The sequence below is a fragment of the Eulemur rufifrons genome, chromosome 15 (genome assembly GCF_041146395.1).
Source record: "Eulemur rufifrons isolate Redbay chromosome 15, OSU_ERuf_1, whole genome shotgun sequence".
Classification (NCBI taxonomy): domain Eukaryota; kingdom Metazoa; phylum Chordata; class Mammalia; order Primates; family Lemuridae; genus Eulemur; species Eulemur rufifrons.
Window position 1 is genome coordinate 6347309 of NC_090997.1, and position 27897 is coordinate 6375205.

At 42.1% G+C, this 27897-nt stretch overlaps 1 protein-coding gene across 2 annotated transcripts; it reads right to left on the reverse strand.

Moving 5' to 3' along the window:
• Nucleotides 1-6354: 6354 nt before the first annotated feature.
• Nucleotides 6355-26835, reverse strand: PXT1 (peroxisomal testis enriched protein 1). 2 transcript variants are annotated; one of them, XM_069488524.1, is made up of 4 exons: nucleotides 26667-26835; nucleotides 13059-13183; nucleotides 8970-8975; nucleotides 6355-7455 (listed from the first exon to the last, which is right to left on the reverse strand). In XM_069488524.1, exons 1-4 carry the CDS (start codon nucleotides 26833-26835, stop codon nucleotides 7351-7353), a joined length of 405 nt encoding a protein of 134 aa, XP_069344625.1. In that variant the 3' UTR covers nucleotides 6355-7350. The 2 variants fall into 2 exon arrangements, 1 of the variants encoding a protein (XP_069344625.1); XR_011235546.1 differs by lacking the exons at nucleotides 6355-7455; nucleotides 8970-8975; nucleotides 26667-26835 and adding an exon at nucleotides 24658-24689 and having other exon boundaries at nucleotides 13123-13183.
• Nucleotides 26836-27897: the final 1062 nt, after the last annotated feature.

Consider the following 27897-nt stretch of genomic DNA (forward strand, 5'->3'; position numbering starts at 1 on the left):
GGCCAACTAAAAATATATATAGAAAAAATTAGCTGGGCATGGTGGCACATGCCTGTAGTCCCAGCTACTCTGGAGGCTGCGGCAGGAGGATCGCTTAAGCCCAGGAGTCTGAGGTTGCTGTGAGCTAGGCTGACGTCACGGCACTCTAGTCTGGGCAACAGAGTGAGATTCTATCTCAAAAAAAAAAAAAAAAGAAAGAAACAAAATGCACTCTTCAAAAAATTAAAAGGTTTGCAGATTTGTATTTTCCAAGGTGATGACTAAACTTTCTAAATCCTCACTTCTCCTGTACCCTCTCACCCAGTAACCTTGAGCTAGCCTGTGGAAGGGAGGAAACTGAAGGTTACACGACCTTGGGCAGAACACGGTCTCCTGGGCCTTGCTTTCCTAATATGGAATACAAAGGAGTTATTTGCTGCAACAACAAAGGCCTCCACCAGCTGGACATTCTAGGACTTGGTGAGTGGGACAGATTGAAGCAACAGACAGTCCCTGTAGAGCTCCCCAATCCTCTCCCCAAGTGGAGTTGCCACTTCCCTTCGCCACTGCCCTGTGGCACCAGGGCCTCCTCTATGCTCCTCTCCCTCCAGAGCCTACTCCTGGGCAAGGCCGAAGTGTCAGTCCCAACTGCCCTCCAACTGTGGAAAGATGGGCATGTTCCCCATTAAAAGGACGTCAGGCCATGGACGGCAGATGTTGTAGGCCTTTGAGCACCTTCTGCTCAACCCCCAGCTCAGTCCTGTCAGTGGCTCAATAAGCAGGTTGTGGCCAGGAAGTCAGAAGGGTGTGAAATCAGTAGAGCAGGGTTCCAGCCACTGGGCCAGCTGGGAAGGAAGTGTCCCGGAGGCTTCACAATCCAGCTCAGATGTGCCTGCCCCCAGCTGCCCCAAGACTCCCACCCAGATCAGAGACCCCAGCCAGCCAGCTGCCCATCTGCTGATTTCATGGCTTGGGAAGTACATTTCTATTAATAAATCTCTTAGAAGTTACCAGCAGGACCAAGGTCTGGCTTTAGCATCCATCAAGAGCCTGTGTGACCTTGAGCATGTCACTTAGCTTTTCTGCCCCTCAGCTTTGCCATTTGAAACACAGGCATAAATACATTAATCTACAGCTTGCTCCATGCTTGCGAGTTTCCTCAGGTAAGAGCCCAACTTAGGAAAAGGAAACGAAGAGATGGCCCGTATGTTCCCGTGGTTATCTCTGGGTAGACTTGGCGATTCTATATATTTTTCTTATGCTTCTTTGTCATTTCCAAATTGCTGACAATAAGCATATGCTAATTTTGTAACCATAAAAATTAAACATAATTATTTAAAAGCGGGTTCTACATACAGACAACTACATACATAATAAACACACACTCTTTAGTCTCATCTGGTTTCCTCACTGGCAATGTCTCCAACTCTTTGTCTTTAGGCTGCAAGAGACCCAGTGGCTCATTTGATTCCAACCCTCATCTTACCAATGAGGAAACTGTCTGCCCCTCACACTTGGCCATGTCAGCTGTGCACCTTCTCTAACTTCCTCACCAAGGAAAGTTAAAGAAAACCTAGCAAAGATATAGCAAACAGAGAGAAGGTAATTCCTTAGATAAAAGGAGTCTGTACATCATGTTTATGTTTATAAAATTAGCTATTCTATTTGCAACAACATGGATGAATCTGGAGGACATTATGCTAAGTGAAATAAGCCAGGCACCGACGGACAAATACCACATGTTCTCACTTATGAGTGGAATCTAATACAACAGAACTTATAGCAGCGGAGAGTAGAATAGTGGTAATCAGAGACTGAGGGGCGGGGATACGGGGAGATGTTGATCAAAGAGTACAGAGTTGCAGTTAGGAAGAATAAATGATATGTATTTAAGGTGATGGATATGTAAATTAGTTTGATGCAATCATTCCACGTTGTATACATATATCATAATATTACTTTGTACCCCATAAATATATACAATTATAATGTATAATTTTTAATTAAAAATTAATTTAAAAAAATCAGCTTTTCTCCTCCCATCTACTTACGGAGTCGTCCTGGCAGCTTGCAGATCCCCCCCTCATCCAGCAGGTGCATTTGAGCTTCACATCTGGCTTGGACCTGGGTGCCTCGGGGTGGCACGGCTGCCGTGGGGCTTACAGGAGAACCAGCCAATGCTCCCTCCTAGGAGAAAAAACCAGGACAGTCAAGAAAGAGCAACTTGGTGAAAACTCAGCCATCTTTAAATGTATTAAGAATTTTTTTTGGAAGGGAAGGAATGTTCATCTCTACCAAAAGACTGCATCAATTTTAAAGGTAGGAACCATGTATGTCTTCAACCTGGTACCATCAACATTTTGTACAGAGTAGATACTTGATAAACTTCATCCTTTTGATTCAAGCTTTCCATGCATGTGCCTAACTCTACCGGAGTGACCCCCTGCCAAGACTTGACTCGAAAGATTGAAATCTGAAGGCCTAGGACTACTCACTGGAAACTTGATAAGAGAACCCAGGATAAAAAGGCCTTAAATCAGAAACAAACAAATAAATACTATTTTCAAAAGAGAAAAAGAAAGTATAAATTTCTGAACCCCAAGGTCTTGGCAAGGGAAGTCTGTCTCTTTACAGTTTTACAAGCAGCATAGACCCCAAAGTGATCTGGTTCGTTAGAGAATTTAAAAAGTGGCAGATTTTGTAAAAACAGGAGGCTCCTTGGGTCTCATGCCCGGCCACAGGCTGCCATACCGAGGAAAGGAAAAGTGAAACCCGTTCCAGCAAGCTTCGTTTCTTCATTCTAGTATCTTCAAGAGCTTACATTTATCTCTCTGGGTCTGAGGACAGAAATCTGCAGTGAAAGATTTTTGGAGCTAGAGCCACCAAAGCGAACTCCAGAAGGCTTGGCTGCCAAAAGAGGATTCAACACCTTTTGGGGTAGTTCTCATTTCATTTCTGGCTGGCCCCTTCCTCCTGCCCCAGTTGGTGCTGTTCCCCCAGGTAACCAAGCCTCAAAGGTTGCCACCTGGTGGGGGAAGGGGGCTTTTCCTTGCTGGAGAAGGGGCTCAAAGCTAAGGACTTCCCTAGAACTTGCAGGAGGCTCCTTGTCTACTTCTCTGTCCTCCACGTAAGAGGAACGGGGAATTCCAGGGCTGTAACTGCCTGGGAAATGCCAGCCAGGGAGCTGCTGAGGGTCATATCTCTGCCAGGAAGGGGTCTGATACCCGGTACGGACCTAGGAGAGAGGGGCGTGTAGAAAGGCCTTGGGGGTGGGACTGGGTTCCGGCTCTAGGGGGCAGTTCTGAGGCTCCTAGGGAAAACCGCTAAGGGGGAGGAGGGGAACCTCCATGGACCTCACATCTGGTTGGTGTAGAGGTGACGAGCATGACGCCTTCCAAATCGTATGTAACGTGGGGCGGGGGGAGGGTGGTGACCAGTGTCTGGAGGTAGACGGGGAGGTTGGTGAGGGATGGATGGTGAGGTTTAGGAATGTGATGGAAAGTGAGATTCCTGCCAGGAAAAAGTCTGATAAAATGGATTTGGAAATTGAGGTCGCGGAGAAAGGATGGGGTGCAGGTGGTTCCGCGTGCGCGCTGCATGTTCAGCCTCCAGGCTCTTACCTGCATTACAGGTGGAGGTGAGGGAGCCACCCGGCTTTCTGTCGTGAGCGCCCCCCTGGCTGTAGCTGCTGGGGCCCTAGGCTTGCGCTCCCTGAGACCTCCTTCCTCAAACCCCTAACTTGGCCCCGAGAACTGGTAGGTTGCGAGGGAGGAAATCTCTTTCGAGAAGCGCCAGAGCGTGTGCGCTCGGGTCCCCAGGCGAGCAGGCGCGCGATGCGCTAGGGTAATCGCTATCCTTCCCGGAAACGAAAACGAAAGAGCAGGATCCGGCTTCCACTCCTGCCCCAGCGGGCTAGCGGGAGGGCAGGGGCTACCCCTGCGGGAGCGAAGCCGTCGAGCGCCGCCCACTCGCCCGCCCGGGAGGTGTGGGGCCTGCTGGCAACCTCCTGCAGGTGGATAGCCCCTAGGGCAGACTGATCTTGGCTCCAGTGGGGACAGAGGTGGGATTCTGCGGGATCTGAGAAGCCCAGGGAACCGCTGGTCCTGGCAACTTCAGGTCGCCCCTGTGCGTCTCCGCAGATGCATGGGAGGGGGCCGCTTAGGGGGTTTTCGTGTACCAGGTACCTCTCCCCTTAGGGAACCCCCACGGCCCCCGTCGGTAACGCCACCATCGGAGAGGCTGTGGTGCTCCTCCTGGCTGAGGTTCCTATTGACACCTCTCCCAGGCCTCTGGCTGCTCCAGGGTGGTGCCGGCTCACCCATCACTGTGTCCACCTGCCTCAGCTCCCTATGCCTTGAGGGGAAGCCGAGAGAGGTTTTAAACACAAAAGCAAACCAACACACGCCAAAAACAAGGAAGGAAAAAGCCTTCAAAACGTTCTGCTGAAAATGAGGGTGTAGATGCTGTTACAAAGAAGGTTTAGTACTAGCATATCATAAGCTCAAGGCCAGCAATAAGAAACCAGTAAGAACAAGAACTAGGTCAGCAACTCAACAGAAAAATGAGCAAAGGATGTGAATAAACAGTCCACTTAAAACAAAATGCCAAACGGCCCCTGAGCACAGAAAAAATGCTCAGACTAATTCATTATTTAAAATCTGCAAATTAAAGTTTTTCTGAGTTATCATTTTTTACCCATAAATTTGGCAACAAATTAGAAATTTAATAACATAATCTGCTGGAGAGGCTGAAGGGAACAGGCATTCCACTGGGAGTTCAAAGTGGTGCCATCTCATGGAAGGTATTATGGCAGGATCTAGCCAAGTTATTAATACAAATGCATTTGGCCTTGACCTAGAAATCCTACTATGAGATATTTACTCAACAAATATCCAAAATATACATGGTTATTTATTTCATCATGGTTTATAACAGCAAATGATTAGAAATAACTCAGGTGGTCATAAAAGGGGGCTAATGCAATAAATTATGGTATATCCATTTTAACAGAATACTGTGCAGAATCTGATGACACTCTGTGGACACAGCAAGTTCTCCAAGAGGCAGTACAGCATAGCAGTTAAGAATATGGATTCAGGATAGCTGCCAGGGTTGGAATCCGAACCATGTCATTCAATGCTTGTGTGCCCTTGAGCAAGTTAACCTCTCTATTGCCTCTCTAAATTAACTGCTGCCTCAGTTTTTTTTTTGTTTTGTGAGAGACTCTCACTCCGTTGCCTGGGCCAGTGCCATCGTGTCAGCCTAGCTCACAGCAACCTCAAACTCCTGAGCTCAAGCAATCCTCCTGCCTCAGCCTCCCAGAGTGCTAGGATTACAGGCGTGAGCCAGTATTGTTGCCTCAGTTTTCTTAATGGTAAAATAAAGCTAATAATAACACCTATCTCCTAAGATTGTTATAAAGAGTAAATAAGAGTTAACATTTGTAAAGCACCTAGAATAGTGCCTGATCACCATGCTAAGCAAAAAAAAAAATCAAGGTACAGAATAGTATTACATGAGATATATATATGTGTGTGTGTGTGTGTGTGTGTCTGTGTATTATTTATACAAACTCTGGAAGGATACACAACTATAAACATAACTGGAATTCAGAGTAGAAAATAAGAGACAGGATTTTCACTATAAACCCTTTTTATATTTTTTTTATTTTTATTTTTTTGAGAGTCTCACTCTGTCACCCCAGCTAGAGTGTAGTGGCATCATCATAGCTCACTGCAACCTCTCCTGGGCTTTAGTGATCCTTCTGCCTCAGCCTCCCAAGTAGCTGGGACTACAGGCCTACACTAATTTGCCTGGCTAATTTTTCTATTTTTGGTAGATGGGGTCTTGCCATGTTGCTCAGGCTGGTCTTGAACTCCTGATCTCAAGCCATTCTCCCACCTTGGCCTCCCAGAGTGCTAGGATATAGGTGTGAACCACCATGCCCGGCCTGTTTTGATTTTTGAACCACATAAATAAATACCTATTCAAAAAAATAAAAAATAAATAAAATGGAAGCGTTAGGGTCTGTTCCATGTCAGCCAACCATAACCTCAGTGGTGATGGAAACAAATGGGCATTGCCTGAGAAAGATTTAAAAGATGGGGACATTTTTCCATCAGAAAGACAAAGGCAATGCTAGGTACAACCAAAGTTTACAAACCAGTATGAACAGGAATAAGTGGAATCCCCCCTTCACAAAAGAAATATGCACAGGTGTTTCATGCTTAATAACAAAACAATATTTATTTCATTTTTTAAATAACACTTTTCCTATGAAGTCAAGATGCATACAATGAACTTTTAATTTACAACAAACTTTCTTAATACTTGTAATTCTTTCAAAAAGGGGGAGAGAGGGAATTTGAGGTAGACAAAAAGGTAAAAGGAGAAGAATGAAGGTGAAAGAACTGCATAAGAGAGGGTAGAAGAGAATGACGAAAATAAAAACTGACAAAGGGCCCACCAACCAATAGCAAAACCATCCAGCACTAAGAAATAGTTAACAAGTTTTTGCCTTGTGATGAATTCCTAACTCATTCAGGCCATGCACTCCTCTAGAAGGCAGGACTGTTGGCCAAGGACTAAGCACTCCCTATATTAAGCAGGGAAGCCTAAAGGAGGACAGCAGGGTAGAATAATAATAAAAAAATCCAAGGGGTTGAAGAAGATTGAAGGGGGTCACAGAGTAGTGAGAGGATCAAAAAAAATGAGAAAAGAACTTAAATGTAGAATCAGAGCCTGAGAAGTGTCTGGAAACAGCCAACAGTGGTGGTGGTGGTAGTGGGGCCTCTAGGCATGGAACTGGAAATGCAGATGGGCCATATGTTTGATTTGAGTTTAAGAGACAGGTTTCTTTCCATTTTCCAGAGAGGGCAGGAGTTGGGACTGGGGTGCTGGAGGTGGGGAAATGTGGCTGAAAAGAAGCTGGCACTGCAGATCTGGACATGGGTAACAAGAGTGGGGCCAACAGGTCACTAGAGAACATGGGACCCAGGGAGAAGCCCAGGAGAAAGTGCCAATTTCTGTGACTTCTGCTTTGAGGACGAGGTTCTATTAATATTTTATTCATGGAAGGAAATGCTCAAGATTTCCTTATGAGGAGCACTGAGATCATCCACAGCACTGGTGTTTTCTGGGTGGCAAGGCCTCCTGGGTTCCTAATTACTCTTTGGGCTTCACCATGAGGCAATCGCAGACATCTCCTAACTCGTTGCTCTGAACAAATGGTTCTCCAACAAAACAGGCATAGACCAACAGTGATGGGTGAAAACAGAGGAAGATGGAGAAGGGTGCCTTCCCATCTGTCCCAGTGGGATTCATGCTTCTTAGAGGATAGAAGGAAAACAGAATTTGACATTTACATTCCTTTTACAGCAAATGGTTATTCAAAAAAAAGCGCAGGAACACCCGAACTCTTCTAAAGAAAAAGATGATAAAACGATCCCGTGGATCTCTGCCATCCTGCTGAAGGTCCTGTTTAAAGAGAGAGAGAGAGAGAGAGAGAGAGGGGTTAAAAAAAAAAAAAAAGCGACAGAATAATCCAAAGTTAGAAATTTAACATTGGAGTTGAATGTGATGATAGGAAATTTAAATAAAAAGAAATTTAACAAAAAATAAAATATTCATCGATCAGTCCTGCAGACAATCTTCTTGGGTTGCTTTATCAATTGTATGAGCTGAAGGAGAGTCCCTAGGTTTGTTCCATATGTCTGTATCCTCCCCATCACCTTGGAAACTTTCCACTGGACGTGTTTTTCCACCTTGACCATCAGCAAGTGGGGCACTCTTCAGGGCTGAGAACCTGTCCCTCTGGCTTCCTCAAACACTTTCCTGGTCCTCTCAAAGAAGCGAGAGAGTTTGCTTTGGGGCTAGAAGAATGGATAGGACTTAGATGGGCCAAGAGGTGAGGTTGAATATTAGGAAAACTCACCAGGTTTGTGGAGCAGTAAATAAATGCCACAGTTTACGTGAACATCTGGAAAAGGAGACACAAATGGTCTCCCTGCCCCTGCCCCGTGCAGTCTTCTCTGCACAGCCACCTCAGAGGACTGTTGAAATGTGCTCAACACTCTGCAATGCTGCCACCTCACTCAGAGGAAAAGTCTTTCGGGTGGCTTCAGGGCAACAAGTAATCTGCCCACCACCTGTATCACCATCTGACCACATCTTTTACTACTCCCTCACTCAGCTTCAGCCACACTGGCCTCCTTGCTATTCTTCAAACATTCAGACACATCCTGCCTGAGGGTCCTTGTTATCCTCCTGTCTCCCATCCTCTGCTCCTGCCTGCCCCCATATCCCCTGCTTACCACCTCTTTTAAGGTTTTGCTCAGAAGTCACCTTCTCAGTGAGGCCCTCCCTAGACATCTCTACTGCAAATTGCAACACCCCCAACATTCCTTCTCTCTTCCCTTGCTTTATTTTTCTCCAAAACATTTATCACTATCTGATAAACCATATACATTATTTGTTTGTTTATTGTTCATCTTCCTCATATATTCCTTAAGATCAGGGATTTTGTGTCTTTTGATCACTGCCATATCTCCAGTACTTAAACAGAGCCTGACATACAGCAGGTGCTCAATAAATATTAGTTAAATAAATGAATGATAAACCATTAACAGCAGGCTAAAGAATTTAGACTTTGTCCTGTCAGTAACTGGTAATCATTAAAGGATTATTTTTTTCCCCTTTTATAGTTGATATTGGTTAGGAAAACTGAATGAATTTCCTCTTAGCATGGCAGACAAGAAAAAGTATAGAACACTGAGTCAGACGCTCATATATTTAAATTCCAGTTTTGCCACTTAGAAGCTGAGTAACCTGAGATAGGGTATATAATCTCTTTGAAACTCAACTGCTTCTCCTGAAATACTTATGAAAGTGATTTATAGGACTACTAGAAGAATTCAATATTAAATAAAACATGTAAAAGTGTCTCAGAGAGTACCTGGAAGAAATTGTTTAATAAATGTTGGTTTCCTCACCTCTTTCTAACAAACTAAGAAATTCCCTATGTATCACTGTATCAGTCCAAGTACCACAGGAGACAGATAGCACACCCAAATTAGGCTAATTCGAAGTGGGTTAAATAAAGAAAACTATCTAGACTGTCTACAAAGAGAAGATAGTGGGCAACCACAGGGGATGGTGCCGCACCCTTGCCTGGTAACAACAGTATATCACCACTCCTGGAGCCTGCAGAGACAGAGAGGGAGAGTTTCCAGAACCCAGAAGGAGAGAATCCTGTGAAGAAAAATTTCAAAGGCACATTTAAGATCCTGAGAGTGAAAAGAAGCCTAACTAATTTTAAAACATGCTTTATATTTAGAAAAATTACATGCCCCAGGTTAAAAACAAAAGAAAACAAACAAACAAACAAAAAAAAATCAGGTACTTGAACCAAAACCCCACATAACTAAACAGCGAAACAGAAGATATTATTTTGAGAAACACAGAACACTTCTGAAAACAGAGTACTTGCTTAAGTGAAAAGAACAAGAGAGCAAGAAATGTGGCAATTCAAGAACAATCAATTCAGCAGACAAAAATATAACTTGAGCTCCTTGCTAGGCAGTTCCAAGAGCTCTTGCTCTATAAATACATGAACAGCAGGAAGGCATCTAGAGAATCAATGTGATCACTTGATTAAACAAAGTACAAAAGGTAAATAAATGATGAGTATATATGAAAGAAATTGTGCCCTGCCAGATCTGAAATCCTGTTACAATTGCTTTAAAAGCAGCAAAGGTTTCAGCAATTTAGAGCCAAATTTAGGGGGAATTTTTAAAATTATTTTTTAAAAGTGCTGTGGTTTATTTAAAGGTGTTCTAAAATGCAACTTGGTAGTACAGGACAAGACATCTTTAAAAGTCTAGGTCAAAGCTAGCTTTGCAAAACGCTGCAAGAAAAGCTGGGGCAGGCATAAGGATAGATACAGATCAATGGAATACAACTTAGAGTCCAGAAATAAACCTTCACATTTACAATCAATTGATTTTCAACAAGGATGCCAAGACAAATCATAGGGAAAGAAGTCTTTTCAACAAATGGTGCTGGGACAACTGGACACCCACATCAAAAAAATGAAGATGGACTCAAAATGTATACAAAAATTAACTCCAAATGGGTCAAAGACCTAAATTTAACAGCTAAAACTATAAAGCTTCTAGAAGAAAATATAAGTGTAAATCTTCATGACCTTGGATTAGGCAATCATTTCTTAGATATGACACCAAAAGCACTAGCAACAAAAGAAAAAACAGATAAACTGAACTTCCTCAAAATTTTTTTCATTTTCCTTTTCCTTTTCATTTTTTAATTTCTTTTTCTTACCCTTAGACTCTTGAAATAAGACAAAATTTAAAACTTTTGTACTTCAAAGAACTCTATACAGAAAGTGAAAGGACAACCTATAGAATGTGAGAAAATATTTGCAAATCATATATCTGACAATGAACTTACATCTAGAATATAAAAAGGACTCCTACAACTCAATAACAAAAAAGACAAACCAATTAAAAATGGGCAAAGGACATGAATGGACATTTCTCCAAAGAGATAAACGAATGACCAATAAATACATGAAAAGATGAGCATTAGTCATCAGGGAAATACAAATCAAAACCACAATGAGGTACCACTTCACAACCACTAAGGTTGCTAGAATCAAAAAGACAGTCAATAACAAATGTTAATAAGGATGTGGAGAAACTGGAACCCTCACACACATAGTGGGCCACAATGTAAAATGGTGCAACCACTTCAGAAAACAGTCTGAAAGTTCCTCAAAAACTGAAATATAGGCCAGGAGTGGTGGCTCATGCCTGTAATCCTAGCACTCTGGGAGGCCAAGGTAGGAGGATCACTTTAGCTCAAGAGTTCAAGACCACCTGAGCAAGAGCAAGACCCTCTCTCTACTAAAAATAGAAAAATTAACTGGGCATGGTGGCGACTGCCTGTAGTCCCAGCTATTCGGGAGGCTGAGGCAGGAGGATCGCTTGAGCCCAGGAGTTTGAGGTTACTGTGAGCTAGGCTGATGCCATGGCACTCGCCAGGGCAACAGAGTGAGACTGTCTCAAAAAAAAAATTATAAAAAAGTGAAATATAGAGTTGTCATATGACCTAGCAATTCCATTCCTAGGTATGTACCCAAAAGAATCGAAAATACTTGTCTATACAAAAACTTATACACAAATGATCATAACATCATTATTCCTAATAGCCCAAAAGTGGAAACAACCCAAATGTCCACCAAATGATAAATGGATAAACAAAATGTGGCATATATTAATACATACAAGGGATATTCAGCCATATAAAGAAATGAAGTACTGACACATGCTACAACATGGATAAACCTTGAAAAAACAGTACGTTAAGTAAAATAAGCCAAATTCAAAAAACTCCATATTGTGTTATTCCTCTTATATGAAACGTCCAGAATAGGCAAATCCATAAAGACAGAAAAGTAGACTGATGGGGCCAGGTGTGGTGGCTCACACCTGTAATCCTAGCACTTTGGGAGGCCAAGGTGGGAGGATCACTTGAGCCCAGGAGTTCAAGGTTGCAGTGAACAGTGATCACACCACTGCACTCCAGTCTAGCTTGGGTGATAGGGCTAGACCCTGTCTATAAAAAAAAAAAAAGAAAGAAAGAAAGAAAGAAAGAAATGAAAGTAGATTGGCAGGGGCCAGGCTTTGCACTCTCACTGTTCCCTCTGCCTGGAACGAACTCCAGGTGTTCCCATGACTAGCTCCCTCATTTCCAATCTCTGCTCAAATTTCACATCTCCAGAGAGGCCTTCCCTGACCACACATCCAAAATCACTCTCCATCACTCAGTGTCATCTCATTCTGCTTTGAGCCCACATTGGTGTCTGACTAGGCTGTTGATGGTTCATCTGCTTTACCATCCGTCTCCTCGCTACATTATGAGTTCTATGAGCACAGGCTCACCTTCTGTCCTGCTCACTGCTCTAGCTACCAATGTCTAGAATTGAGTCTGGCATATAGCAGGCACTCAATAAATATTTGTTTGAATGAAAGTGGTTTATCAAATATTTCACTGGACTGTGTTTTTCTCTTTGTTTCCTTCTTGCTTTTATAGCATTATTGTTGGGATCTCATATTCATGTTTTGTCTCAAGGGATGATGTTTTATTTGAGGGAAAGGCTGTGTATTTTCCACATTTGGACTAGAGTATAAAGAGGCATGCATGCTGCAGCATGCATTGCTGGTGAATAGCATGGTTGCAACTGCAGTGATTAACAAGACATCATCACAGGACAGGTGAATTTAAGGGCAAGAAGTTGGGCTCTGAGGGGCAGCCACCCCTCCCACCATGTAGCACCATGTGATCATTCTCTGCTGCTGTTCTGGGGGAAACTAAGCTAGCTGTGGATTTTATCACCCCCAAGATTTCAAACAGTAACCATTAGTCATTCCTATTTTCCCTTATAGTCTCTTATAATAATCAGGAGAAACTAAGAAACTGGTAGGGGTGGGGCCTTCAGGCTGGTTCAAGAGAAATAACCACAATTGAAGGCTCAGGTTCTCCTCCCTGACTACGTGTTACATTCACCTGGGGAGCGTTTAAAATGCCATATGCCCAGGCCTTACCTTATGCCAATGAAATCAGAATTTCTCAGGGATGGGCCCATGCATTTGTAGTTTGCAAAACTCTACAGGTGGCTCTACTATGCATCCTATTTTTGAGGGTATAGAGCACTTTCTCACACTTTAATATGCACATAAATCCCCTGGGGAAAGTGTAAAAAGGTACATTCTGATTCTGGCTGTGTGGGCTGGGGCCTGAGAGTTACACATCTAACCAGCTGCCAAGTGATGCTGATGCTGCCAGTCCACGGACCCCAGTTTGAAAGGCAAGTGTGAGATCAGATGCTGGCTTTGACTCAGCTTCACAACTTTTAGATCTAATGTTTGGTAATCCAGACTTAATCCATGAGTTCTGATAGTTCTTGAGCATCCCAGCCACTTGACAGCCACTGTTTTGTTTCCTGTTTCCTCCCACCTGACAGGCCCTTGCTGGGGAAAATGAAGTCTCACCCCTTGAACCATCATCCTAAGATCCATGTTGTCCCCAATTTGTCTCAGCTGCGTGGCCATCTTGCGGATGACTTCCTCCTGGTGATGCTTCTGGCCAACGTTACTCTCCTTGGGCTGAGAAGGTAGACTGTGATCTGCATTGACAGAAAAGAGTTCAAAAGAGATAACTCCATTTAACTATCTGTAAATTTTGCCAGTTACTTAAAACTGTCTTAGACAATGAGAGGGTTGAAATCCAGCCATTGTAATATTCATCAAAAAGCAAAGCCTTGCACTGGAATAGATCAGCTCTCTCCAACAGAAATATAATTCAAGCCACATAAGTAATTTTAAATTTTCTAGTAGTAAAATCAGGTAAAATTAATTTTAGTAATTTATTTTACTTAAGCCAATATACCTAAAATATTATCATTTTAATACATAATCAATATAAAATTTTTAATGGTATATTTTCCATTTTAAAAATTATACCTAAGTCTTTGAAATCCAGAGTTTATTTTATATTTATAGCACATCTCAATTCAGGTACTTTTTCTCTGATCTGTATTTTGATTTCATGAAGTTGATAGTTAAAAAAGTAGATTCACAAATCCAAGCTGTTTCAAACATATTTAAAAATTTTCCAACAATTCAATCAAGTATCAGTTTTTAAATTTAATTAAAATTAAATAAATCCTAAAATTCAGCTCCTCAATTGCACTAGCTACATTCCAATTGCTCAATAACCAAATGTGGTTAGTAGCTATTGTATGTGATATGTAGGACTAGATATTTACAGTTTTTTAAATTAAATTTTTCCATTTTATACTTTTAACCACTGCCCTTGTATGAGGCCTCCAAACCTTACTTGCTTCCAGCAACCAATGAGTGTTTTTAAGCAACACTGTGAGTAAACTAACTTCCTGGGTGCTTTGAGGAAACTCTAAAGAATAAAGACAAGGTTTCTGTCCTTTAGTTGCTTAGAACCCATAGGTTCTAAGAGGGATAATACAATTCTCAAGTACTTTAAGAATACAAAGGAGAAGGAAATAAATTTGGGCTCAAGTATCAGTAGGTAGAAGTATAGCTTCATAGACAAAGCAAGTTTTGTGTTGGACCTGTTTCATTTCAATAAAATTTGAGGACCTTTGATTTTTCAGGCCTGTCCTCAAACAGTCCAATGGGAGAGAGAGATGCAAACTGAAATTCAGTATGTTACAGCAAGAGCAAGGTTTGCACAGAGGAGTCGGGAACATGTCCCATAGAAGATGATATCTGAGTTGAGTCTTGAAGGATGAAGGATTAATAAGAAGCAGCCAGAAGAGACAGATGGGTTGTGTATGTGTGTGTGGGGGGGGGGGGGTTTGGAACTGGGAGGGAGTGGCAAACAGGGCATCCCAGGCAGAAGGATAACATGAGCAAATGTGGGGCGGGGGGGCGGGTTGTGGTAAGAGAAGGGGAAGTTTTGTAAACTCTAAGTAGTGCTGTTATTGAAAGGCAGGGAGCCATAGGAGACAAAGCAAATAGAGTAGGCAAGCAAAAAGCTAATAGCTAATACACAAGGCACAGAAAGAGGTTGGACTTAATCCAATAGAGATAAACGGGAAGCTTTTATAAAACTCCCAAATGCTCAGGCCTTGCTCGATTCCACTGAAATCAGAATCCTTGGAGTTGGACCAAGTGTCAGTGTTTTTTTAAAGCTTCCCAGGTGGTTCCCCTGTGCAGCCAAGTTTGAGGATTGATAGTTTAGATTGGCTGAGTAACTTACCCAGGGTTTGAAAGCCATTGAATGTGAGAGTCAGGATTTAGACTCAGGTCTGTCTGCTGCAAAGCCCATCCATGCTCTTAACTTTAGCATACAGCCTAAACTAAAACAGCTCCAACAGGGATATAATGGTGAAAAGAGATTCTATAAGTATTTAAGAAACAGAATAGGCTGAGATTTGGTAATAGATTAAATGGAAAAAGTAAGGAAAAGGGAAAACTCTCACTTTTCAGGCTTGGGAAACTGGAAAGGCAAATGGCAACATCAGCCCCAACAGAGAATAGGGGTGGAGGGCGGGGGTGGAAGGCAGAAGAGGCCAGTGGAAAGAGAAAGAAGAAAATTTGAGTTCATTTATAAATTTATGGTACCTGTAAGACATCTTAGCAAGCATTTGGATATTTAAAGCACAGAGGATGTCGGAACTTAAGATAAAGACTTAGGAGTCATCATTCTCTCATTTATTCAAGAAAAATGTAGGAAAGTAGATATCTCAGGGTGAGTTGTATAGCTGGCAACAGAACCTCTGGATAAGATGGGTGGTTTACACAGTAGGCAGAGGAACAAAAGTCCACAGAAATGACCAAGAAGGAAGAATCAAAGCGGTAAAAGGGAAACCAGGAAAAATGGTGTTAAGATAGTCATCTTTTAAGTCTCACTGAAAATTTCCTTTTAAAATGTACTAATGGGCATTGTTACTTGGTTAACTACAGTATAAGAATACAGACATGAGCCATATAACAATTCAGTAAACCACAGACCACATATATGATTGTGGTCCCATAAGATTATAATGGAGCTGAAAAATTCCTATTGCCTAGTGATATCATCAACACATTACTCACGTGTTTGGTGATGTTGGTGTAAACAAACCTACTGTGCTGCCAGTTGTATAAAAGTCTAGCACATAAATGTACAGTACATAATACTTGACTATGATAATGTCTGTTACTGGTTTATGTATTTATTATACTATACTTTTTTATCATTATTAGAGTATACTCTTTCTACTTATAAAAAAAAAGTTGGCCGGGCGCGGTGGCTCACGCCTGTAATCCTAGCACGCTGGGAGGCCGAGGCGGGTGGATCGCTCGAGGTCAGGAGTTCGAGACCAGCCTGAGCAAGAGCGAGACCCCGTCTCTACTAAAAATAGAAAGAAATTATATGGACAACTAAAATATATATATACAAAAAATTAGCCGGGCATAGTGGCGCATGCCTGTAGTCCCAGCTACTCGGGAGGCTGAGGCAGGAGGATCGCTTGAGCCCAGGAGTTTGAGGTTGCTGTGAGCTAGGCTGACGCCACGGCACTCACTCTAGCCCGGGCAACAGAGTGAGACTCTGTCTCAAAAAAAAAAAAATAAATAAAAATAAAAAAAATAAAAAAAAAGTTAACTGTAAAACAGCCTCAGGCAGGTCCTTCAGGAGGTGTTCCAGAAGAAGGCATTGTTATCCTAAGGGATGACAACTCCAGGCATGTTACTGCCCCTGAAGGACAAGATGTGGAGGTGGAATATAGTGTAGGCATATGCTAACGTGTTTGTGTCTTAGTTTTTAGCAAAAAAGTTTGAAAAGTAAAAAATAAACTGAAAATGTTTTACATAGAAAAAAGCTTATAGAATAAGAATATAAAGAAAGAAAATATTTTTGTACAGCTGTACAATGTGTTTGTATTTTAAGCTAAGTGTTGTTATTACAAGAGTCAAAAAGTTTTTAAAAAGCTGGGCAAGGTGGCTCACATTTGTAATCCCAGAACTATGGGAGGCCAAGGGGGGAGGATTGCTTGAGGCCAGGAATTCAAGACCAGCCTGGCAATACCAAGACCTCATCTCTAAAAATATTAAAATATTAGCTGGGTATAGTGGTGCATGCCTGTAGTACCAGCTACTCAGGAGGCTGAGACAGGAGGATGGCTTGAGCTCAGGAGTTGGAGGCTACGGTGAGCAATCATGACACCACTGCACTCCAGTCTAGGTGATAGAGCAAGACCCTTGTCTCAAAAAAAAACAGTTTTAAAAAATTTTAAAGTTTATAAAATAAAAAGTTACAGTAAGCTAAGGTTAATTTATTATTGGAGAAAAACTTGTTTTTGTAAATTTAATGTAGCTTAAGCATACATGTTTATAAAGCCTACAGTAATGTCAAGTAATGTTCCAGGCATTCACATTCACTCACCACTCACCCACTGACTCACCCAGAACAACTTCCAGTTCTACAAGCTCTAGTGCCTTAGACAGGTGTAGTATTTTTTTATCTTTTATACTGTATTTTTACTGTACCTTGTCTATGTTTAGATATGTTTAAATACATGAATACTTACCATTGTGTTACAATTGGCCTATAGTATTCAGTACAATAACCTGCTATACATGTTTATATCCTAGGAACAATAGGCTATATCATACAAGCTAGGTATGTAGTAGGCTATGCCATCTAGGTTTGTGTAGGTACACTCTATGATGTTCTCACAATGACAAAACAGCTTAACAACAAATTTCTCAGAATGTATCCCCAGTGTTAAGCAATGCATAATGATTGTGCGTGTGCGTGTGTGTGATAATGATGATTCACAATCCTGAAACACACCTTAGGGTCCCTGCCAATTGTTATTTGATTTGCCCACACCCTATTCCAGAAGAATCTATCCTATTGCCTAAGCAATGAGGTTCTTTCCTGCATGTTCCCCAACCCCAGGCCACAATTGATTGGATCAGAGATAGACCCCCCCCCCCCGACCCAAGAACAAATAAATAGTCCATTGGCTGGCCAGGTACTCAGAACCTAGTTTCAAAAGAACAGGGTTAGGCAGCTTCCTCTCTGCTCAGTGTAGACTCCGGACACTAAGGGAATTAGTTGTTAGTGGGATCACAAATGCCACAGTATTGTGTTGGGTTCAGGATAAGTTAAAGCCACTTGCAAAGTGAAAATTATGAAGAGAAAGAAAACATTTAAAGTAGAGGCAGAGGATGATTACTGATAGAAAAGAAGTGAGCAGACACTCAGAAAGAAACCAAGACTCAAAAAAAAAAAAAAAAAGACTGGCCCCCTCCAGAGCCAGAACCCTCCACATTCAGTTCCTTTTCATAGGCATCCTCACCAGAAACCAGATCTTTCTGGAGGTGACTAGAGTAGGTCTCTCTTCCCTGCAACTAAACAAATAATCATAAATACCTATATCAATTACCACTGTCCAGAGCTGTCCAATGTAGATAAAACTGTGTAGGAGAATATGCTGGCTTTGTATCAGCTTCAGCACAGACTTGGAAAGTGAAATTTTAAAATTAAGTTCCTGATATTAGTGGGTTGTGGTTTTGGTTCCGGTCCTTTACCATGCCTCAAAAAAGTTGAATGCAAAAACAGATTGAGAGTTCTGCAGTACTTATGACATTATTTGCTAGCTAAAGAGAGTTGGTGTCCCTGTCCTACAGAGATTAAGATAGCCATACCACCATATTATAAGAAACATTAAAACAGGAAAGAAATCATTAAATCACAGCTCTAAATTGGTCATATATTGAAGGCAAGTGAAAGTCCTTTGACAAGATCATCAAAATGAACAAAATAAAAAAGTAAAAACTCTGTATTATTTTCCAAGTATTAAATTTTTAATATCCAGAGGAAAAAAGTATCTCACTCCGTAACTGTTACTGAAAAGTTGTGAAAATACATATATATCCACACAGAGTTCTGAAAATAAAGGCCCAGTCTAAATGGCCTAGTGAGGAATTTGGAAAAACCTCATAATCTTTTTGCAAGAAAAATTCCTTTGTAAAGCAATGAATTGGTCTCAATGTGTTGGAGCTTTTAAAAAATCTTGTACATTGAGAATCCTGTATGTGAACCTTTGACCAGCTGTCCCTTCAGTTGCATTTACAAAAGCTTTTAAGCAAATATGTTCTGAAGGTTTTATAAGTGCTTTTCCACTGCCACTTATAATGTTAATATTTTATTTTCTCATATAATGGTTATCCTTTTATAATCCTGATTTTGTTCACTAAAAAGGGGGTCTAGGGACCTATGGTTCATAAGCACTGGCTTCTCCATATCTCTTAATCTCCCCCCCAAGACCTCACCAAAATGAAAGTATAAAAAAGAATAAAACCACAACATTGAAGAGAATGGGAGGCAGGGTCAACAACAGATGAGAGATTTATACATGCTTCTGGAAGGCACGAAGCAGATGAGACAATATGCAGACAAATGAACCAGGCTGGGAAAGCACCAAGAAGCCACTATAGGGGATCCTGGCGCTTGGAAGCCCATCTACCCCATCAAGACCCAGAGGCTGGGAGACGGAGACACACCACTAACTGGAAGTCTGATGGGGATCAACTATACCACTTGCTACCCTTGGCACCCCCAGCTCACTGAACCCAGCACAGGTTTCAGGCAAAAACAAAGAAAAAAGGCCGGGTGTGGTGGCTCCCGCCTATAATCCTAGCACTATGGGAGGCCCAGGCGGGTGGATCATTTGAGCTCAGGAGTTCGACCCCGTCTCTACTAAAAATAGAAAGAAATTATATATAAAACTAAAAATATATACAGAAAAAATTAGCCAGGCATGGTGGCACATACCTGTAGTCCCAGCTACTCGGGAGGCTGAGGCAGGAGGATCGCTTGAGCCCAGGAGTTTGAGGTTGCTGTGAGCTAGGCTGACGCCACGGCACTCTAGCCTAGGCAACACAGTGAGACTCTGCCTCAAAAAAAAAAAAAAAAAAGAAAGAAAGAAAGAAAAAAGCCAACCCACTCTTCTCTAATAGAAGAGAACAAATCTTGTAGAGAAAACAGAGGCTTCCTTATGGATGTTGGTGCCTCAGATTAAGGGTCTCTCTATTCTGGCATTTGGGGGATGTGGAGCCAGAGGTAGCTCTCTACTCATCTCCCTAAAGCCCCTCCAAAGCAGAATCCTCCTATGCCCCATTTGAGTCTCCAGTCAGCTGGGAGCCCTGGAGAGGCCGTCAGGCATAGTGGTAGAATTCTGAAGCCAGAAAGCTTAAGTTCCAATATAAAATATACTACTTATCAACTACGTAACCTGGGGCAAGTTATTTAATTTCTCCATGACTCAGTTTCTTCTTTTGTAAAATGGGAATAGTAATGTATTATTTCATCAATTCTAAGATCTAAGATCTAGACTTCTGTGCCAGCTAAACTATCAATAGCGTGTTAGAGGTGAATAAAGACATTTGCAGCATGCAAGGACTCAGGAAGTTTTTCTCCCATACACAATTTGTTAGGAAGTCTCGAAGTATTCCCGCAAAACAGTAAATATCACATCTGTAATCCTAGCACTCTGGGAGGCTGAGGGGGAAGGACTGCTTGAGCTCACGAATACCAGAACAGCATGAGCAAGAGCAAAACCCGTCTTTACAAAAAATTAAAAAAAAAAAAAAAATTAGTGCAATGTGCTGACATGCCTACAGTCTCAGCTACTCCGGAGTCTGAGGCAGGAGGATCACTTGAGCCCAGGAGTTTGAGGTTTCAGTGAGCTATCATGATGCTACTGTGCTCTGGCCATCTAGCCAGGATGACAGAGTGAGACTCTGTTTCAAAAAAAAAAAAAAAAAACAAGAAAAAAAAAAACAGACTAAATAGAGTAAGATTAATTTAAGAAAGAAAAAGCCATGAGACTTAGCAAAAGGTGAATCCAACCCATGTGAAAGGAAATCCCAGGGTCTCAATGGTGCAGTGGGCCTAGAAGGTAACTAGGCTGAACAAGAGAACAGCTGTAGAAGGGAAGTCCCCGGTAGAAAGGGAGACTTGATAGAAGAGATAGTATAGTTGAGAATTTGGGGAAATTTTAGGATATAGTAATAATAAATTATGTGGGGGAGGGAGGAAATGCAATGAGAATGCCCAGAAAACAAATTATATAGAAAGTTTATGGTCCAGATGTGAAGCAAATTAAAATGTGGCTTACGTTTAAATTGAAGGAACTGTTTTATAGTTCCTTCCAAAAGGATATTTCCCTGTGTTAAACATGGCAGTCCTTTATCTGTATGACTAGGCATAATTTTAAGCAATCACAGCCTTAGTCCCTTATTTCATTACTGAAAGGTGATTATTCTCAAGGGAAAATGATTCCAGGACATATATAGTCTTTACTGCTGGTAGTCACTACCCCCTAACTCCCAGACCCTTAAGGGAATTTGAAGAAAGTATTTGAATAACCTTTAACCTTTGGAACGTTGACACAACAGGTTGTCAAAAATGAGGATGAGAGTACTGGAAGTCTTGGCCTTTCCACATACTGGACCATCTGCTTTCAGATTGGAAATACATACCTTGCTTCTTGGAGACAAACCCACCTTACCGGAACTCAAGGCTTCATCTCACATTCAAAGTGATCACTTCTTTTAGTTGAGGAAAGTGGGGTTTTTTTATGAAGGTTTTAGGGCATTAGCTAGAGCTTTCAATTCAATCACTTTGAATATTTAAGTATTTCAAGTACAAAATCAATAGTTATTGCCCCATCTCAAAGGACATGCCCTTTCATAATCAAACATATTATAGTTGTTGAATGTTTAATTCCTAACAATCTGTATAATAATTTCAAAATAATTTGCTTAAATTTAGTAGGCCTACTAATCAATCTTGGGAAGGCTCAAAATCTCTTGCCAAGGACAAACTGATCCTTTAGAAAGGGTTCCTGGCATAACCCATGATTGAAGTATCGGAAAACATAATTCAATTGCAAATGCAGTAGAGATGAAAGGAATTTTGCATGACTTTGAACTCCCACAGTAGCCTTGGCATCAATAAGTGTAGACTGCTCTTCCAAGAGTGCCCTGATGAAGGAATGAGAGAACTGGCAGTAGTTAGAAAAAGAAGTGCGTTGGAGGAATTTTCTAAGTTGAAAATCTTGAGCAGGTTTGTAGACTGAGGAGAGGAATTAGATCAGGAGCAATGGAAAATGGGAGATAGAGTAGTACAAGTTATTGACGCAAAGTCCTAGAGGTTTAGGAGGAATGAGAATAAAAACATGTGGAAGGATCAGCTTTGAACAGGAAGAGGGCTCCCCTTCCTTTGAGATAGGCTAGAAGGAGGTAAGATGTGATATGTGATGCTTATGAAAGGAAGTCTGGAACAAGGGAGAAGATTCAGGTGCTTACTCCTGATGAAATCAATTTTGCACATGGAACAGAAGACTAGGCTATCTGCTGAGGAGGAAGATCCTGAAGTGGCTGAAATTAGTCACTATTAGAAATGGAAAAAAAGAAAACTGAACAGAGCTGAAGACCATCACCCCCCCCCGCACCAAAAAAATAACAGAGAAATAAAAAATATGTATTTGACCTTGATGTACATTCTCTTTTCAGCTGTCAAGGACCCTAAACTTATATCTAAAGAAAGGAAAATTTTACCCTATCCTTCCATAGGGGAGGGTTCAAATCCTAGGTCAGCCACTTTCTAATTTACTGTTCTAAGACAAGTAACTTAACTTCCCTGTGGCTTGGTTTCCCCATTTGTTAAAAGGGACCTTCAGATTATTATAACTATTAAACAATGATGTTCATAAAGTACTTAGTATACAATAAATCCTATATTGTATAAGTGTTAGCTACTACCACTAGTGTGAGACACTATTTACATAGATATTATAATGTAAACCAAGTTTATTGGTTTTTAATTTTTAGAATGGACTGATGGACAAAGCATGGAAGAGCTGGTTGTGGTTGGAGGGCAGAACGCAAATGTTAGCAACCTTGCACATGTAAAAATAAAAAGTAAAGGGGACAAATAGCAGGCTGTGGAAGGATGAGAAGACATGGAAGTTAGCATCTTCATCTTATAAAATTGGGATTCATGTGATATTGCTGAAAATAGATGAAATAAAAAGTAGGGGTTTACCATTACCCAAATATAGACTTTTAAATACATTGGGCAACTAGTGGGAACCATTTCCGCTGAGATGAAACGGCAACCACCTACAGAGGGTGATACAGCTGGACAAAACCGCCGTTCACAATGGGCAGCAGGGCTGCAAGCTGACCAGAAGACAAGACCAAGAGAGGAGTGCCAAGGGCACTGGAGAGTACCCACCCACTTCCGCTGTCACATATCCCTTCCCCTCTAGAGACCAGAGTCAGGGCCGCCCATTTGGGTTCAAAAGTAAAGAGTTCTGATGGCAATGGTCCCCAGAGCTCCAGGACCCTACAACAGAGCAAAGGGGGAGAAGATACGGCAGAGCAAGGAGGGCCAGGGTCTCAATACATTAATTCACCTCAGCCGAGCGTAAACTCCCAGATAGGTGGCTTAAATACTAGGTAAAATATGTGACCTTTTGATCAAAATTGCAACCCTGCTGCCTGTCATTTCAGTTTTCTGTAAAACTGTATCTTGAAACACACACATATGTGTATTTGACTACTGTCTGTTTCCTTTACCAGACTGTATGCTCCAGGAGGGAAGGGACAGGTACTGTTTTTATTTACTATTGTCACCCAGAACATAGCACAATGCCTGGAATATAGGAAGTCCTAGTATTTTTTTGAATGAAAAAAAAAATGTAGACATCTAGAGGAGGGAGAGAGTTGGTTAGCCTTAATACAAATTAAAAAAAAAAAAAAAAAAGGCAAAGAAAGCATCCAAGCACTCGAAAGGGAAAAAGAAGGTGGACAACTGAACTCTCTACTGATTTCCACAATTATATATCCCATTTATACTACACACACACTTTTTTGTTTTTTTTGAGACAGAGTCTCGCTCTGTTGCCCGGGCTACAGTGCCGTGGCGTCAGCCTAGCTCACAGCAACCTCAAACTCCTGGGCGCAAGCAATCCTTCTGCCTCAGCCTCCCGGGTGGCTGGGACTACAGGCATGTGCCACCATGCCCGGCTAATTTTTTCTATATTTTTAGTTGTTTGGCTAATTTCTTTCTATTTTTAGTAGAGATGGGGATCTCACTCTTGCTCAGGCTGGTCTCGAACTTCTGAGCTCAAACGATCCGCCCGCCTGGGCCTCCCAGAGTGCTAGGATTACAGGCGTGAGCCACCGCGCCTGGCCAAACACACACACTTTTTATTTTGCCCCTTTTTTTCTATCAATAATTATTATAGGCCGGGCGCGGTGGCTCACGCCTGTAATCCTAGCACTCTGGGAGGCCCAGGCGGGCGGATCGTTTGAGCTCAGGAGTTCGAGACCAGCCTGAGCAAGAGCGAGACCCCGTCTCTACTAAAAATAGAAAGAAATTATATGGACAGCTAAAATATATATAGAAAAAATTAGCCGGGCGTGGTGGCACATGCCTGTAGTCCCAGCTACTCAGGAGGCTGAGGCAGAAGGATCGCTTGCGCCCAGGAGTTTGAGGTTGCTGTGAGCTAGGCTGACGCCACGGCACTCTAGCCCGGGCAACAGAGTGAGACTCTGTCTCAAAAATAAAGTAAAATAAAATAATTATTGTGTTTTTGTCCTTTGTCAAATCATTTCATTCCCCGAACAATGGTGGGCAGGGCCTCCTTTTGCTTTTACTCAACTGTTTCCCCAGGAGTCTCTAATTTCCCTTAGATGACGTCTGTAGGACGGTTGCTCTGGACGCTGCCCACCCCTCAACTCGTCTAAGACAAAGTGGCTTTAAATTCCTCACACAAAGATTATGTATTTTTCTCCAAAGAGTTATATGTATACGTGTGGATTTCCCCAAAGTAACAGAGATAAATCTTGACTTCAGCGAGTCACTTTTCAGCCAACGGTGGCTTCTAATCTCCATTTTCGGTCTGCGTCACAGCCCGGACAAATCCCACTGAGGGGAGAAGCGAAACTCCTCAGTTACAAGTTTCCTCACTAACAGCTTTCCTTTGGGCAGTACTTAGGGGGTTTTTTTTGTTTGTTTGTTTTTTAAGGTTCCCCGCCAAACAAACTCCCGTACCTTAGCTGGGCCTGCGACGCGCCCGTCGTGACCCACTGCTCCAGCCGCTGGCGTTCTTGTGGCTGGAAAAGCGCGCGCTCCGCCGGGCGTGTGAGGCGGTGGAGGTCACGTGGGCCGGCTGCGGCCAATGGGGAGCGCACATGGCGGCGCACGCGTGGCGCTTTCCCAGCCACCGGCGGGAGCGGGCGGCAGGGAGCCGGGGAACCGGATTACACAGCCCAGCGTCATTCTGTTCGTGCGTGGTTACTCTGGCATTCTCCACCCGTATTAGCAATTCCCCGCCCTTCTCACGTACCCCCCGAGTCCGCACTTCCCCCATTTCGACAGCAATACCGTGAAGCATAGGCGGAGAAGCGCGCTGCTGCCTGAACGTGCAGGGCGGCCCCGGTGCCGGGGAGGGAAGTCGGGACCCTTGCTATTAATTGTTCGGCGGTCGAATGCACACCGGTGGCCCACCGGGCTAAAATACGTCACAAACAAGCTTTTACATACGGCGGACGCTAAAACGACGGTTTTGGCATGAAAACAAATATGCAGATTAGGTTATGGGCTGTTATTCTATAAATGAAGGTAGTAGCGTTAATTCTTCACCCTGCCCCTGCTTTGAAAGAGAAACTCATTAGGACAGCATTTTAGGTGGTAACGCCCACGGGGCACCTCAGAAGATACCGATCGGCTTCACAGGAATCTCTGAGGTCAAGCGGTAGAGCGAGTGTAAAAACATACTGGAAAAGGTTTACAATAAAATACTTAATACAATTTCTAGAATAGTGGAGACGATTGCACAACTTTGTGAGTACACTAAAAACCACTGTATCCTGCATTTTAAAGGGGTGGGCGGCGGGGGCGGGGGGGAAGCTCAGACGTGGAATGCTAGTACCAGGCAGGAGGATTGCTGGAGCCCCGGAGTTCGAGACCAGCCTGAGGAAAACAGTGAGACCCTCCCCACCACCCGCCCAACCCCGTCTCTACGAAAAATAGAAAAATTAGCCAGGCATGGTGACACTGCCGGCGCCTGTAGTCCCAGCTACTCGGGAGGCGGAGGCAGGAGAATCACTTGAGCCCAGGAGTTTGAGGCTGCAGTGAGCTGTGATGACGCCACTGCACTCTATCTAGCCAGGGTGACAGAGCGATACCCTGTCTCTAAAAAAAAAAAAATTAAAATTAAAAAAGGGGGTGAACTCTATAGTATACAAATTATATCTCCATTTAAAACAAAAAATGTAAGTTCTAGAAGGTGTTCATGGGTGACAGAATCTCAGGCTTTGAGAAATAATTGTTGCTGACACCTGCACAGATAAAAATCGAAAATTTTAGGCAATTGAGTCTTTTCTGAAAAATGGATACCATATTTGGCGTGGTAGCAAGGAACTATCAGCGTCCTTGAAATTTCCACTTTCTCAGTGGCATGTAATTCTTTTAAAAATAGATAATAGTTTGAAACTAATGTTAATAATTCCTTTCAGGTATCTAGCATATTTTTAATCTAAAAGAGTAAGAGTCCATAAATTTAATCCCAACTGCTCCCCTTTAATGCTTTTCACAATATAAGACTTTAATTTTCCAGCATTCTGCAACATTTAGGAATCACACATTTTTGCAAAACAAATTTTCAAATTTATCTTTCCTTCATGTTCTCTCCTATGCTGGCAAATTCAAGAAGGAACCTAATCTGAATGTTCTCTGCCTTAACAATGCAGACATAGTCAGGTCAAGTTTAAAGACAAATTTTTATTAAAAGATAAATATGATCTATTTTAGTCCATTTGGGATCATCTTAATTGGTTGTCACATCAATGATTCATGGCTAATAGAAACTAAGAGATTTAGTACCATGAAGCAGTCAGTTTTAGGTTATTACCACCTAAGAAGCTGGATAGATTTACCACTATCTTCTTACAGTTAATTTTTAAATAATATACTTAATGCCCAATTTTATATCCTTAATATCAAGAGAAATACATGCTAAGTAGAATATTTGTCTTAGTTTAATACAAATAAAATCTTACCTGGGTTCCTTGGCATGGCTGGACCTGGCTGGGAGCTGACAAGTTGGGTCATGTATGCCTCCTGAAAACTGTATTTTACCCACAGTGATTTGCAACAATTTGTTACTTTGGGGGTTGGATTCAGAACTTCCTCAGGTTGGTAAACAATACCATCATGTTTTTTCTTCATGGTTTTTCCCTGTTGAAAAATAGGTCTTCAGAGGATTTCCTCACTTGTCAGAAAATACCTGGGATGTGTTAGATGAATATTGATGTTTTAACATTAGCAGGCTTTATTCCACATATAAGAGCGTTATGGATTTGGGTGGAACGGGGGTGATATATAAGGTCTTTTTCCATTTAGTTAAACATCTTTCTAGGTTGCTTGGTATTTAGATCTGCTACGCCACCCCACCTCCTCATCTCCCATTAGTTTTTGTCATCTTTTAATACCGACATTTTATCGGGGAAGAGTCTAAATTGGTACACACGGAAAAAGAGAGACAAATTAGTGTAGCCAAAAGAAAACTAGATCAAAACTTAGAAAAGTGGGGAGGGGTGGAGGTGAATATAGTATATTCCTCCTGTGTGTGTTTCCTCCCCAGAACCATTCTTAGAGTTTCTCTTTAATCCTCCATACACACACAGTCCATGTCTACAAACACTGATGAAGGTAATTCTTCTGCTCTTTCCCCCTTTTCCCCTGATATTGTAGCACCAATCCAATAAGATGAAGAATATAATTAAGACTTTCATTGTCTTCCTGGGCATTTAATTCTCTTGACTTAAAGTTTGGCCACAGAGTTCAGCTTTCTATTCTACCTTCTAAATCTAAGCAGCTACTGGAAAGGGAAGGAATGGGTAAGACCATAATGAGGGACTAAAGAAGGTAATAGAGGTGGCCCTTAGGAGCTTTAAATCAGTTCTAATAAAAATAAGTGACTCACATGTAGTTTAAAGTTTTCTAATAGTTATAATACATTTAAAAAATAAAAAGAAGGCCAGGCGTGGTGCCTCATGCCTGTAAACCTAGCACTCTGGGAGCCCGAGGCAGCAGGATCACCTGAGGTCAGGAGTTCAAGACCATCCTGAGCAAGAGTGAGACCTCATCTCTACTAAAATAGAAAAAGTTAGCTGGGCATGTTGGCTCTTGCCTGTAGTCCCAGCTACTCGGGAGGCTGAGGCAGGAGGATCGCTTGAGCCCAGGAGTCTGAGGTTGCTGTGAGCTAGGCTGACGCCACGGCACTCTAGC